This window comes from Setaria italica, chromosome I (genome assembly GCF_000263155.2).
Source record: "Setaria italica strain Yugu1 chromosome I, Setaria_italica_v2.0, whole genome shotgun sequence".
Lineage (NCBI taxonomy): Eukaryota > Viridiplantae > Streptophyta > Magnoliopsida > Poales > Poaceae > Setaria > Setaria italica.
Genome location: NC_028450.1, coordinates 4,909,763 through 4,922,179, shown reverse-complemented (window position 1 = coordinate 4,922,179; position 12,417 = coordinate 4,909,763). Strand labels below are relative to the sequence as shown.

At 52.5% G+C, this 12,417-nt stretch overlaps 1 protein-coding gene across 1 annotated transcript in view; it reads right to left on the bottom strand.

Moving 5' to 3' along the window:
• LOC101773156 (leucine-rich repeat receptor protein kinase MSP1) overlaps window positions 1-12,218 on the bottom strand; it is a 35,428-nt gene extending 23,210 nt beyond the window's left edge. Inside the window, exons 1-2 of the mRNA XM_022827830.1 lie at window positions 12,192-12,218; window positions 11,986-12,143 (exon numbers count right to left, since the gene is read on the bottom strand). Of these exons, the coding sequence (XP_022683565.1) occupies window positions 11,986-12,143; window positions 12,192-12,218 (185 nt within the window). The remainder of the gene's footprint in view (window positions 1-11,985; window positions 12,144-12,191) is intronic.
• Between the last annotated feature and the right edge of the window lie 199 nt (window positions 12,219-12,417).

The window sequence follows — 12,417 nt, the reverse complement described above, 5'->3', positions numbered from 1 at the left end:
AGGTAAGCTGCTGACCCCAGTCCGCTTTGCCCGACCCCTCTTATCCGCCCGACCCCTGTTCCGTCTCGCCCGACCCTATCTGTTCCGCCGACCCCTATCCGCCTCGCCCGAGGGCTCGGCTGTGATCTTTTCTTCAACCGAGGGTGTATGTGCAAAACTTAGGAACCCTTCAGCGCTTGCGTCTGAGGATCCCTAGTATACCACATCCTCTAGTTTAAGGATCAGATCATAAGTTCCTTTCCCACCCTTACCTTTTGATCTCCACCAGCTCCCTTGAACCTCCCCACCCTCCTGCTCTTTGTCGCAAGTTTCTGGGCTCAGACTTGCAAGTGTTGCTGTTGAAATAACCGTCTATGCTAACTAATACATTGCATTCGTGTAGAGCTGCGCCTCGCCGACGGCTTCTACGAGCTGCACCCGGCGCCAGAAGACGACGGTGTAGCTGAGCTCCTGCCCCCAGAAGCCGAAGTCGCCCCCGAAGTCGAGCAGTTCTTTTCCTCCTTGCTCGAAGGCAAGCCCCGGTTGCATGAAAACCCTGTGTTGTTTTACCAGACTTGCGCATGCCTTCTGTAACATGCCTGTGCATTTACGTATAGGAGTTGTTTGGAACCCTAGATGCATGACTTAGTTTCCCATGATCTGAACACTAGCTGTTGGACCGAGTAGCTGCTTGCTTAATTAGGAGACGGTAAAAGCCGAGTGATTCCCTGTCACTCGCGAGTTGTAGGAGTTGGATGTCTACCTTCCTGTTACAACTGTAAGGACGATGGACGGGGCAGGGTTTGGGTAACTCTTTGGTGGTCGGATGATCGCCCCGTCTGTCTATGAAAACTTGCTAAGGCCCGACAGTGGTGGTGTTCGTGATCAAGTGTTTGAAAGTACTAACCTCATACTTAGTATGGGATGAGGAAGCCTAGTACCGGATTGAACCTAGACGTGAGCGGTCGCCCCATTGTTCTTGGAACGGAGTTTCCCCTGCTGGTTGTCGCACGTGGTGACAAGCGTGGTCACAGAACGGCAGAGGCCGGGTCGGTGAAACCTTGCACCAAAGGAAATGGGCCCGACACGGGTTAGGGGATTGATGGGGAAGGCCGACACAGGAAGCGACCTCTGGGTGCGCGGATGTCGTGAGGTTAGGTTCACCATGCATGGTTAAAGAACTCGAATCGATTCGTCTGCCTCTCACAGTTTGAGACTGCTTGATCGCTATGTCACCCTGAGTAAATGAGGAATCTAATGATGACATGGTTTTGTTGATATATATACATACCTTGTTTTGGTTCTATGATTGCTTAGAATAGGTTGCAAAACCTAGACCGGTTAATGAACTTAGAACCGAAGCTAAAACTTGAAAATAGGGTCTTACTTAGTGCTTTTGGCAAACAAACCCCTCAGCCATAAAGCCTTGCATGTCTAGAAGTGTGGAGTAGCCTTACTCCTGTCGGTTAAGTCTTGTTGAGCTTAGTAGCTCAGCCTTGTTGTGGCTCCTGTTTTTTTTCAGGTGTTGTTGCTGCTCCCGACCCTTCTCCTGCTGGCACTTGGCCGCCCCAACTCCCTCCGGGTTGGACGGTCGAGTGGGATCCCTCCTCGGATGGCGAGGAGAGGGATCAGTGATGTTCCGGCTGGCCTCGCCAGGGATGTCCGACCCCGACGTTGCTTCCGCTAGTGGTTTTACTTTCCGTTGCCTTCTGAAAACCTTGTAAACTCTGATGTTTATTTCATAATCAAACTAAGTGGTTAAGTTGTTAACTCGGTGGACTCGTTGTACTCTCTGGAACCGCTCACCTTCGTGTGGGTCTGCTAAAATGGTCCTGTTTAAGTGGTTAAATCGGAGGAAATCTGACGGCACTTCGTGTTTACTCGGCTTAGGCATGAGCGTCGCGTATCAGGCGGCTAAATCATGTTTAACCAAGTAGATCCGAAGTGGATCCGCCACAGCTGGTACCAGAGCCGGTTTAGCAGTACAGAGAACACAGCAAGCCCTAACACTTCTTGAAAAGATAAAAGTTGCAAGAAACTTTTTGAAAAATCTCGTATGACCGTTAAGGATGACTTTAGTGCGAGAGGCCCTAGGGGATTTTGGGGTTGTTTTAGGTGGCTAATAGTTTATTTGGTTATCTTGCTAACCCTTCCAGCACTTCGCCACATTTGTCATACATGTGCCGAGTTCCGCATCACGAGTGTGTGAAGGTTGATAGGGAGTTCTATTCAAAGGACCCTATCATCGTGGTTGTTTTCGCCCACGTCTATCACATGTGCGCAGGTTCCGTATGTAATCCATACGAAGGTTGGTACGGTTCGATTCCAACGAACCTATCAGCACGGTTGATTCGCCACGTCTATCATACGTGTGCTGATTCCGCATCACGAGTATGCGAAGGGTTATACGGTTCCATTCAAAGGGAACCTATTTCCACGGTTGAGTGATGTCCATGCAGCCTTAAAACGCATGGGTGTCGTTCCTATAGTGAGCGGTAATGTTTGGGAACGCTTTTGTGGGTGCTGGCACGAAAGGTTCGTGTGTTGGTGTTTTCTGCAGGTACACTAACCGCGTTCGTTTAAGAGACGTTGCTAGAATCGACTAGCTATTATAGGGAGAGACGTACTTGTTGCCTTGCCACCGGCACTGACTGCGTAGGACCCAGGTTTCGGGCAGTTGTTTTGGTTAAGAGTAAGGTAGGCCGTGCATGCGTCATAAGCAGAAATCTGTAAAGTCACTCTTCTCAAAAGCAACCTTGCTCGGAAGAGCTCTTTTTCGGTTCTAAGGATTTCTAGTTTCTTCCAGTTGTTCTCGGTTAAAGCCGAATGCTTCTCTATCCGACCCCTGACTCTTTGAGTCTATCTCACGTGGTTTTGGTTCTTGGTTCCAGATGGCCGTCCCCGGGCATGTTTTGTTTGGAGCGGATGGTACTTTCCAGTCAACCTGTCTGCATTTCGAGGGTTTCCCCGCGATTTTGTGGGACATGTTGAAATGGTTTGGGTACCAGTCCCCACCATTGTACGCCGGACGACTGTATTTGGAGCAGGGCATCCAGACGTGCCATGTACAGGCGGTGGTACCTCCTCCCCCTGTGCGGCCCGACTGGCCCTCCTTCGGAATATCAGCCTACGACCTTGCTCCGGAGGACACTTGGGAGTCCGCCGCTCTCCAGCTTCTCACCAAGTTCTGTCAGCTGCATCCCCTGGAAGTCACGCTAGACCCGATCGGCCTGTTCCCCACCAGGAACCGGTTGGATCCGGCGTGGCTCGATCGTGTTGGAAATATTGAGGTGCTAGCCACCACGTACTCCATGGTCACCATCTCCACCAACGTCAGATGCATGACAGCCCTCTATCGGCTGATCGAGCTTCAAGGGAGAGCCATGACCATCTTTGCCCGGACCGCAGCGGATGCTCACGGATACCTCCAGTCAGCCAGGAGAGACCTGGTAGGCCAAACCTACCAGCTTATCCAAAGAGGCATTCAGATACACGACATGCAAGACCAGATCTCCGAGCTCGAAGGTGAAGTAGCCGACCTAGTGGACGGCATGATCGAGCTGTCGGAGGAGAAGATGGAAATAGAGATGGAGCTGGCGGTTGCCAATGCTCACTTGGAGGAGCATCAAGCTGAGCTCGACGATATGCATGCCCTCCATATGCATCTCGAAGCTCAAGAGGACCCCGAGGAGGATGAGGAAGCGTCCAGCATGGATATCGAAGAAGACGGCGCCCCTTCTCCTACTCATAGTGTCCATTGGTAGATTAAGAGTTACCAGGGACTCATTCTTTTGTTGTACTCCTCGGCAGCCTAAATTTTGGGAAGGATTGTAATAGGTTAGCCTTGAGTCGAGTACTCCCTGTGTTGGAACACCGCTGTATATGAAGTCAATTCCTGAGTCTGACCTCTAACTCTTGTAAAGTGTTGGAATGTTAGACTAAGTGAGTTGAGCCGCGATCACACACGCGTCGTTTTTCTGTGAGTCTGTTCAAGTTGGCTAACCCCGGTTCGCGAGATCGGATGCGCCGATCCCTCAAGGCAGTCTCCGCCTCGCCCGACCCCCTTTTTGGTGTGGATCGTTGCTAACCCTTTTTCTCGGGAGGATCACCTAGCCCGACCCCGTGGCTCAAGTTGGATTATAGGAGTCTGGGTAGGGTGTGATTCGCCCGAAGTTGGGTACAAGGCTAAGATAAACGCTAACTAACATGAGGATGAAAAGAGCGTATCTCCCCTGTGAGGACGTGTGTTGCATTATCAGCAAGAGTTGCATTGGATAATTTAGCTCATGCGTTCCACCTGTTGGAGTACTTCTAAGTTTTGGAATTTAATGGAACGCTAACTCTTGCAGATGGCGCATCGCACCAGATCTGGTTTTGTACCCGGCAGCAGCGAACAGTGACAGGATCTTCCCTCGCCCCCACCCTCATCTCCACTAGAGGCAATCCTAGCAACTCAAACCGAGCTGCTAAGGCATCTTGTACAAGGACAACAGCAGCAACCCCATGGTGGAAGGGCTCAGCAGCAGCCGCATGTGGCTCGCTATGAGGACTTTTTGGGGACGCAGCCCCCTTTGTTTCAGAAGACACAAGAACCGCTCGACGCTGACGCCTGGGTTCGTACGATCGAATCCAAGTTCGAGCTTCTCACCACCCCGTGCCCCGACCATAATAAGGCCCGGTTCGCAGCCCAACAGCTGCGTGGCTCCGCACGGCTTTGGTGGGACCACTACCATGCCATGCTGCCGGCTGGCCATGAGGTCAGCTGGAACGAGTTCAAGACCGCGTTTAAAGCGCATCACATCCCGGAAGGCCTCCTGGAGCGCAAGCTCAACGAGTTCCTGGCCCTTACCCAGGGAACCCGAGATTTGCTGCACTACGCCCAAGCCTTCAACGACCTATGCCGTTATGCCGGCTATCATGCGGACACTGACGAGAAGAAGCGAGACAGATTCCGCCGAGGACTGAGCTTGGAGCTCAGGGAAAGGTTGAACCCCATCAAGGTGGACACCTACAACGAGTTGGTCAATCTGGCCATCTCTCAAGAGGATTGCATGCAGGCTCTCAAAGCCGACCAGAAGAGGAAGGCCTCCGTGGCATTTCCGAGCCAGCCAACCCAAAGGTTCCGAATGGTTCCTCCACAGCCCCCGGCCGACCCCAGCAGTCGGGAAGGTGGATTGCCCGACCCCCACCAGCAGCAGCGCCCCGTTCTCCCGGCTTCCAACCACAGGTGCCCCGGCCGACTCCACTAGCACCACCCCGCCCTGCAGCTAGTAGCCGCTGTTTCACCTTCGGCAATGAAGGGCATTTTGCTAAGGACTGCCCCAGGAACAAGAATCAGCAGCAAAGTCAGAACCCCATGGCAAACAGAGGAAGAAGGCCCAAGGTACAAGTCCGACAAGGCAGACTCAACTACACTAGCTTGACCGAGCTCCCCGAAGGTGCGCTAGTAATGACGGGTACTTTCCTTATTTTAAATCAAGCTGTTGTTGTGTTGTTTGATTCGGGAGCCTCTCATAGCTTTATCGAGAGTAAGGCTAGAGAAAGATGTGAGCTGGATGTCGGTCACACTGAGGAACCTTATGTGATCACCACTCCGGGAGGAAAGATAGCATCGGATCAGATCGTTACCCTTGTATCTCTCCAGCTAGGCTCAACCCTTTTCAAGGAAAACCTTATCCTCCTTGACCTAGCAGGCATAGACGTCATCCTCGGTATGGATTGGATGGCCCCACATCAAGTAGTTCTAGACACAGCCGCCCGAACTCTCTCCATCAACTCACCCTTCCATGGCAGTTCTACCCTATCCTTGAAACATCCTAAGTCTGCACTTCCTTGTGTGTACCCTCTATCGGGAGCCCGTCTAGAAAGCCTCCCTGTCGTCTGTGAGTATCCTGACGTGTTCCCCGAAGACTTGCCTGGCATGCCACCTGATAGAGAGGTGGAGTTTTCCATCGAGTTGATCCCTGACACCGCACCGATATCCAAGAGACCCTATCGGATGCCACCTGCTGAGTTAGCCGAGTTGAAGACCCAGTTGCATGATCTGTTGGAAAAAGGCTTCATCCGACCTAGCACATCACCTTGGGGTTGCCCTGCCCTGTTTGTGAAGAAGAAGGATGGCAGTCTACGCATGTGTGTGGACTACCGACCCCTCAATGCTGTGACCGTTAAGAACAAGTACCCACTGCCACGCATTGATGTCTTGTTTGATCAGTTAGCTGGAGCAAAGGTGTTCTCCAAGATTGATCTTCGTTCGGGTTATCACCAAATCAAGATCCGACCCTGTGACGTACCCAAGACAGCCTTCTCTACCAGATATGGACTATACGAGTACCTGGTCATGTCCTTTGGACTCACCAATGCACCCGCCTATTTCATGTACCTCATGAACTCGGTGTTCATGCCCGAACTGGACAAGTTTGTGGTAGTGTTCATTGATGATATCCTCGTATACTCAAAGAGCGAAGAAGAACATGCCGATCATCTTCATGTAGTTCTCCAACGGCTGAGAGATCACCAACTCTATGCCAAGTTCTCCAAGTGTGAGTTTTGGTTAGATAGTGTCAAGTTTTTGGGACACACTATCTCCAAGGATGGTATAGCCGTCGACCCCAGTAAGGTACGGGAAGTTATGGAATGGAAGCCTCCCACCTTAGTGCACCAGATCAGGAGTTTCCTTGGATTGGCAGGCTACTATCGGCGCTTCATACAAGATTTCTCTAAAATAGCTAAGCCCATGACCGAGTTGTTAAAGAAAGAGGTCAGGTTCGCGTGGAACGACAAGTGTGAAGAAGCCTTCAAGACCCTGAAGCACTTGCTGACCACAGCCCCAGTTTTGGCTCAACCCGACCCCTCTAGGTCGTTTGACGTGTACTGTGATGCCTCTGGCACTGGACTTGGATGTGTTCTTATGCAAGACAACCGAGTCATTGCCTATGCCTCACGAGCATTACGACCTCATGAGCTGAACTACCCAACCCACGACCTTGAGCTAGCAGCAGTGATACATGCCTTAAAGATATGGAGACACTACCTGATGGGCACCCACTGCAACATCTATACCGACCACAAGAGCCTCAAGTACATCTTCACTCAAGCCAACCTCAACATGCGCCAAAGAAGATGGTTGGAGTTGATAAAAGACTATGACTTAGAAGTTCACTATCATCCCGGCAAAGCCAATGTGGTGGCCGATGCTCTTAGTCGCAAGAACCGTTACAACTGCTTGTTGGTAACAACTCTCACCGAGACTCTGTATCATGAGATGGGAAAACTCAGCTTGGAAATTATTCCCCATGGAACCCTCGGCCACATCACCCTTGACTCAGTTTTGGAAGACCAAATACGGTCAGCACAAGTAGAGGATGAGCAAATAAAGCGGATCATCAGGAAGATCTTAATAAAGGATGAAGGATATAAGCAATTCCGGCAGGACGAAACTGGAGGCGTATATTATGGAGATCGACTGGTTGTACCAGCCGACCCCGACATTAAGAAGCAGATCCTAGACGAAGCTCATCTCTCCAAGTTCTCAATCCATCCTGGCAGCAATAAGATGTACCATGATCTCCGTCAAACCTTTTGGTGGAGTGGAATGAAGCCGGAAATTGCCCGGTATGTTTCAGAATGTGACACCTGTTAGCGTGTCAAAGCCAGCCATCTAAAGATAGCAGGTACCCTGCAACCCCTACCTATTCCCTCTTGGAAATGGGAAGACATCAGCATGGACTTCATAGTTGGACTGCCCCTTACCTCACAGCGATATGATTCCATCTGGGTTATAGTGGACCGCCTGACCAAGACCGCCCACTTCCTTCCGGTCCGCACCACCCACACAGTCAAGCAGTATGCCGAGTTGTACCTCGACCGCATAGTTTCCCTACACGGTGTACCCAAGACCATCATCTCTGATCGAGGAGTTCAGTTTGTGGCACGCTTTTGGGAACAACTACAAGCATCCATGGGCACCAAGCTCATCCGTAGCTCAACATATCATCCTCAAACTGATGGTCAAACCGAAAGAGTCAATCAAATCCTTGAAGACATGTTGAGAGCTTGTGTCATCCATTATGACAAGAATTGGGACAAGTGCCTGCCCTTGGCAGAGTTTTCCTACAACAACAGCTATCAGGCCAGTTTGAAGATGGCACCGTTTGAAGCCCTGTATGGCCGAAGATGTCGGACACCCTTGAACTGGTCCCAAGCAGGAGAAAGACAGATCTATGGCCCTGACTTAGTGGCAGAAGCCGAAGAGCAAGTAAGGGTAATCCAAGCAAATCTCAAGGCTGCCCAATCTCGACAAAAGAGTTCTTCCGACAGCCGAAGAAGGCCCCTACAGTTTGACCTTGGTGACCAGGTGTATCTTCGAGTCTCCCCGACCAAAGGAGTACAACGGTTTGGAGTGAAAGGCAAGTTGGTTCCCCGCTACATTGGCCCTTATGAGATTGTGGAGATCTGTGGACCCGTTGCTTACCGGATCCAACTCCCAGAACAGCTATCGGCCATACACGATGTTTTCCATGTGTCTCAACTCAAGAAATGTGTCCAAGTTCCAACCGAGATCTTAGAGCAAGAGCAGCTTCAGGTTGAGCCCGACCTAACCTACGCCGAGTACCCAGACCGAGTTCTTGACCAGAAAGAGAGGCATACCCGGCGCCAAATGGTCAAAATGTACAAGATCCTTTGGAGAAACCACACCGAAGATGAAGCAACATGGGAAACAGACGAGTATCTGAACAAGCACTTCCCAGGTTTTCTATCTCGTCATGGAGGTAAGAACAGCACACCCCCTTGATACCTGAATCTCGGGACGAGATTCCTTTTAAGAGAGGTAGGCTGGGACGACCGGCCCCAAATCTTCCAAGTTAATCCAAATCCTAGCCCCTGATCATCTGTCGAGTTTTCTGCGCCTAAGTGTTCAACCTTCCGACCGGTCCCGACCCCTGAGACCCGACCCCTCCCCGCTTTGCTCCGGTTCCGACCCCGCCAAACCCAGCTCACCGTCGGATCCTTCTAAGTCCTCCCAAAACGTCCGTTCTATCTGACCGGTGGACCCGCGAGATCTTTTTTTTTCCCCAGATCTTCCGCGACAGGCGCACTCGAGTTGCATGCCCGCCTCAGAGTCTCTCCGCCGCGTGGCTCATCTTCTCCGACGCCCGCCGCTCGGCCTCGTCTCTGGCCCGCGACCGAATGGATTCTCGCGCCCCCTTCCCCAATGGCAGCGGAAGCCCCTCTGCGACCTTTCTGCAACGCCTCACCTCCCGCGCCCATCATCACATCGCCAGATCCCGGCCACAGAGCCCGACGTCGCCCGTCTTTTCCGTCACTTCGAACACAGTCATGCCGCCTGGTCTTCGCTACCCGACGATCCCTCCTCCGCCAACCCTGGCCACGGCCGCGACAGCTCCTTTCCCCGCCCTGTCAGAAGCCGCCCGACAATCTGTTGCTCCGCGCTCGCCCGCGGCTGCCTGTCTTCTCACCTGTGCGGCCTCGATTCTAGCGCCGTTAACCCGGTCACTTCCATCAAATCCACCGCACGACGACGCCCGCCTCCGCCAAATTGCAACCACCGGCATACCCGCTCCTGCGCCGCCCTGACGCCAGAGCTCGATGACCGCTGGCGTCATCCCCGAAGTCCTGCACCACCGCCCTCGTCGCTCAATCGCCGCCCAGGCAGAGCACTCCATTGTTCTTCCCCGGCCTTCGCGCCGCTCCCCTTCTCTCTCCCGCGCCACTTCCTTTCCCCCTTCCCAGCCGCTATAAAAGGGAATGCGCGAGCCCCGCCGGAGTTCCCTCCGCCATTGCTGCCTTCCGCTATTTCTCTTGCTCCCTGCTCAAGCTCCTAGCGCCAACCGCTAAGTTCTTGAGGAACTCTCCTCTCCGCTCCACTCCGTTTTCCCCGAGCCACCCAGCCGCTTGCTCCTCCGTGCTGCGTAAGAGCTCACTTGTGATCCACAAGAAGCACCGCCGCCGCCGGAGCACTGCCGGACCTCGCCGCCGTTCAAAGCCTTAGTCCCTCCGCCCAAGCCTGTTTCTTCCCGACCCCAAGCTTTCCTTGTAGGAAGAAGGTAAGCTGCCGACCCCAGTCCGCTTTGCCCGACCCCTCTTATCCGCCCGACCCCTGTTCCATCTCGCCCGACCCTATCTGTTCCGCCGACCCCTATCCGCCTCGCCCGAGGGCTCGGCTGTGATCTTTTCTTCAACCGAGGGTGTATGTGCAAAACTTAGGAACCCTTCAGCGCTTGCGTCTGAGGATCCCTAGTATACCACATCCTCTAGTTTAAGGATCAGATCATAAGTTCCTTTCCCACCCTTACCTTTTGATCTCCACCAGCTCCCTTGAACCTCCCCACCCTCCTGCTCTTTGTCGCAAGTTTCTGGGCTCAGACTTGCAAGTGTTGCTGTTGAAATAACCGTCTATGCTAACTAATACATTGCATTCGTGTAGAGCTGCGCCTCGCCGACGGCTTCTACGAGCTGCACCCGGCGCCAGAAGACGACGGTGTAGCTGAGCTCCTGCCCCCAGAAGCCGAAGTCGCCCCCGAAGTCGAGCAGTTCTTTTCCTCCTTGCTCGAAGGCAAGCCCCGGTTGCATGAAAACCCTGTGTTGTTTTACCAGACTTGCGCATGCCTTCTGTAACATGCCTGTGCATTTACGTATAGGAGTTGTTTGGAACCCTAGATGCATGACTTAGTTTCCCATGATCTGAACACTAGCTGTTGGACCGAGTAGCTGCTTGCTTAATTAGGAGACGGTAAAAGCCGAGTGATTCCCTGTCACTCGCGAGTTGTAGGAGTTGGATGTCTACCTTCCTGTTACAACTGTAAGGACGATGGACGGGGCAGGGTTTGGGTAACTCTTTGGTGGTCGGATGATCGCCCCGTCTGTCTATGAAAACTTGCTAAGGCCCGACAGTGGTGGTGTTCGTGATCAAGTGTTTGAAAGTACTAACCTCATACTTAGTATGGGATGAGGAAGCCTAGTACCGGATTGAACCTAGACGTGAGCGGTCGCCCCATTGTTCTTGGAACGGAGTTTCCCCTGCTGGTTGTCGCACGTGGTGACAAGCGTGGTCACAGAACGGCAGAGGCCGGGTCGGTGAAACCTTGCACCAAAGGAAATGGGCCCGACACGGGTTAGGGGATTGATGGGGAAGGCCGACACAGGAAGCGACCTCTGGGTGCGCGGATGTCGTGAGGTTAGGTTCACCATGCATGGTTAAAGAACTCGAATCGATTCGTCTGCCTCTCACAGTTTGAGACTGCTTGATCGCTATGTCACCCTGAGTAAATGAGGAATCTAATGATGACATGGTTTTGTTGATATATATACATACCTTGTTTTGGTTCTATGATTGCTTAGAATAGGTTGCAAAACCTAGACCGGTTAATGAACTTAGAACCGAAGCTAAAACTTGAAAATAGGGTCTTACTTAGTGCTTTTGGCAAACAAACCCCTCAGCCATAAAGCCTTGCATGTCTAGAAGTGTGGAGTAGCCTTACTCCTGTCGGTTAAGTCTTGTTGAGCTTAGTAGCTCAGCCTTGTTGTGGCTCCTGTTTTTTTTCAGGTGTTGTTGCTGCTCCCGACCCTTCTCCTGCTGGCACTTGGCCGCCCCAACTCCCTCCGGGTTGGACGGTCGAGTGGGATCCCTCCTCGGACGGCGAGGAGAGGGATCAGTGATGTTCCGGCTGGCCTCGCCAGGGATGTCCGACCCCGACGTTGCTTCCGCTAGTGGTTTTACTTTCCGTTGCCTTCTGAAAACCTTGTAAACTCTGATGTTTATTTCATAATCAAACTAAGTGGTTAAGTTGTTAACTCGGTGGACTCGTTGTACTCTCTGGAACCGCTCACCTTCGTGTGGGTCTGCTAAAATGGTCCTGTTTAAGTGGTTAAATCGGAGGAAATCTGACGGCACTTCGTGTTTACTCGGCTTAGGCATGAGCGTCGCGTATCAGGCGGCTAAATCATGTTTAACCAAGTAGATCCGAAGTGGATCCGCCACAGTACCCTGATGAGGCGGTACTCTTGGCGGCCTCGAGGTTGTCGTAGATGAGGCTGAAGCCAGTGGACTTGCCTCCTCCGAAGTAGGTGTGGAACTTGAAGACGAAGATGGTGTTAGGGTCCTTCACCTCGTACACCTTGGCTAGTCTCTTCTTCAGCTCAACCTACACAGAGAGAGCACACAGAAAAACTGAGATCCATGACAAAATCACACGATGCAACAGCAGTGCCCAGGACATCGTCACAGATTGACGCCTAGGAGTAACAAGATGGAGGCAGAGAGGTGGCACCTGGACAGGGAGACGGAGCAGCGGCGGCAGGCGGAGGGGGCAACACTTGGACGGCGAGGGGTGGCGGCACCTGGACGGAGTTAGGAGGCGACAGGGAGGCGATGCGGTTGGGATGGGAAGGATGGGGAGGAGCAGCGACGATGAGGCG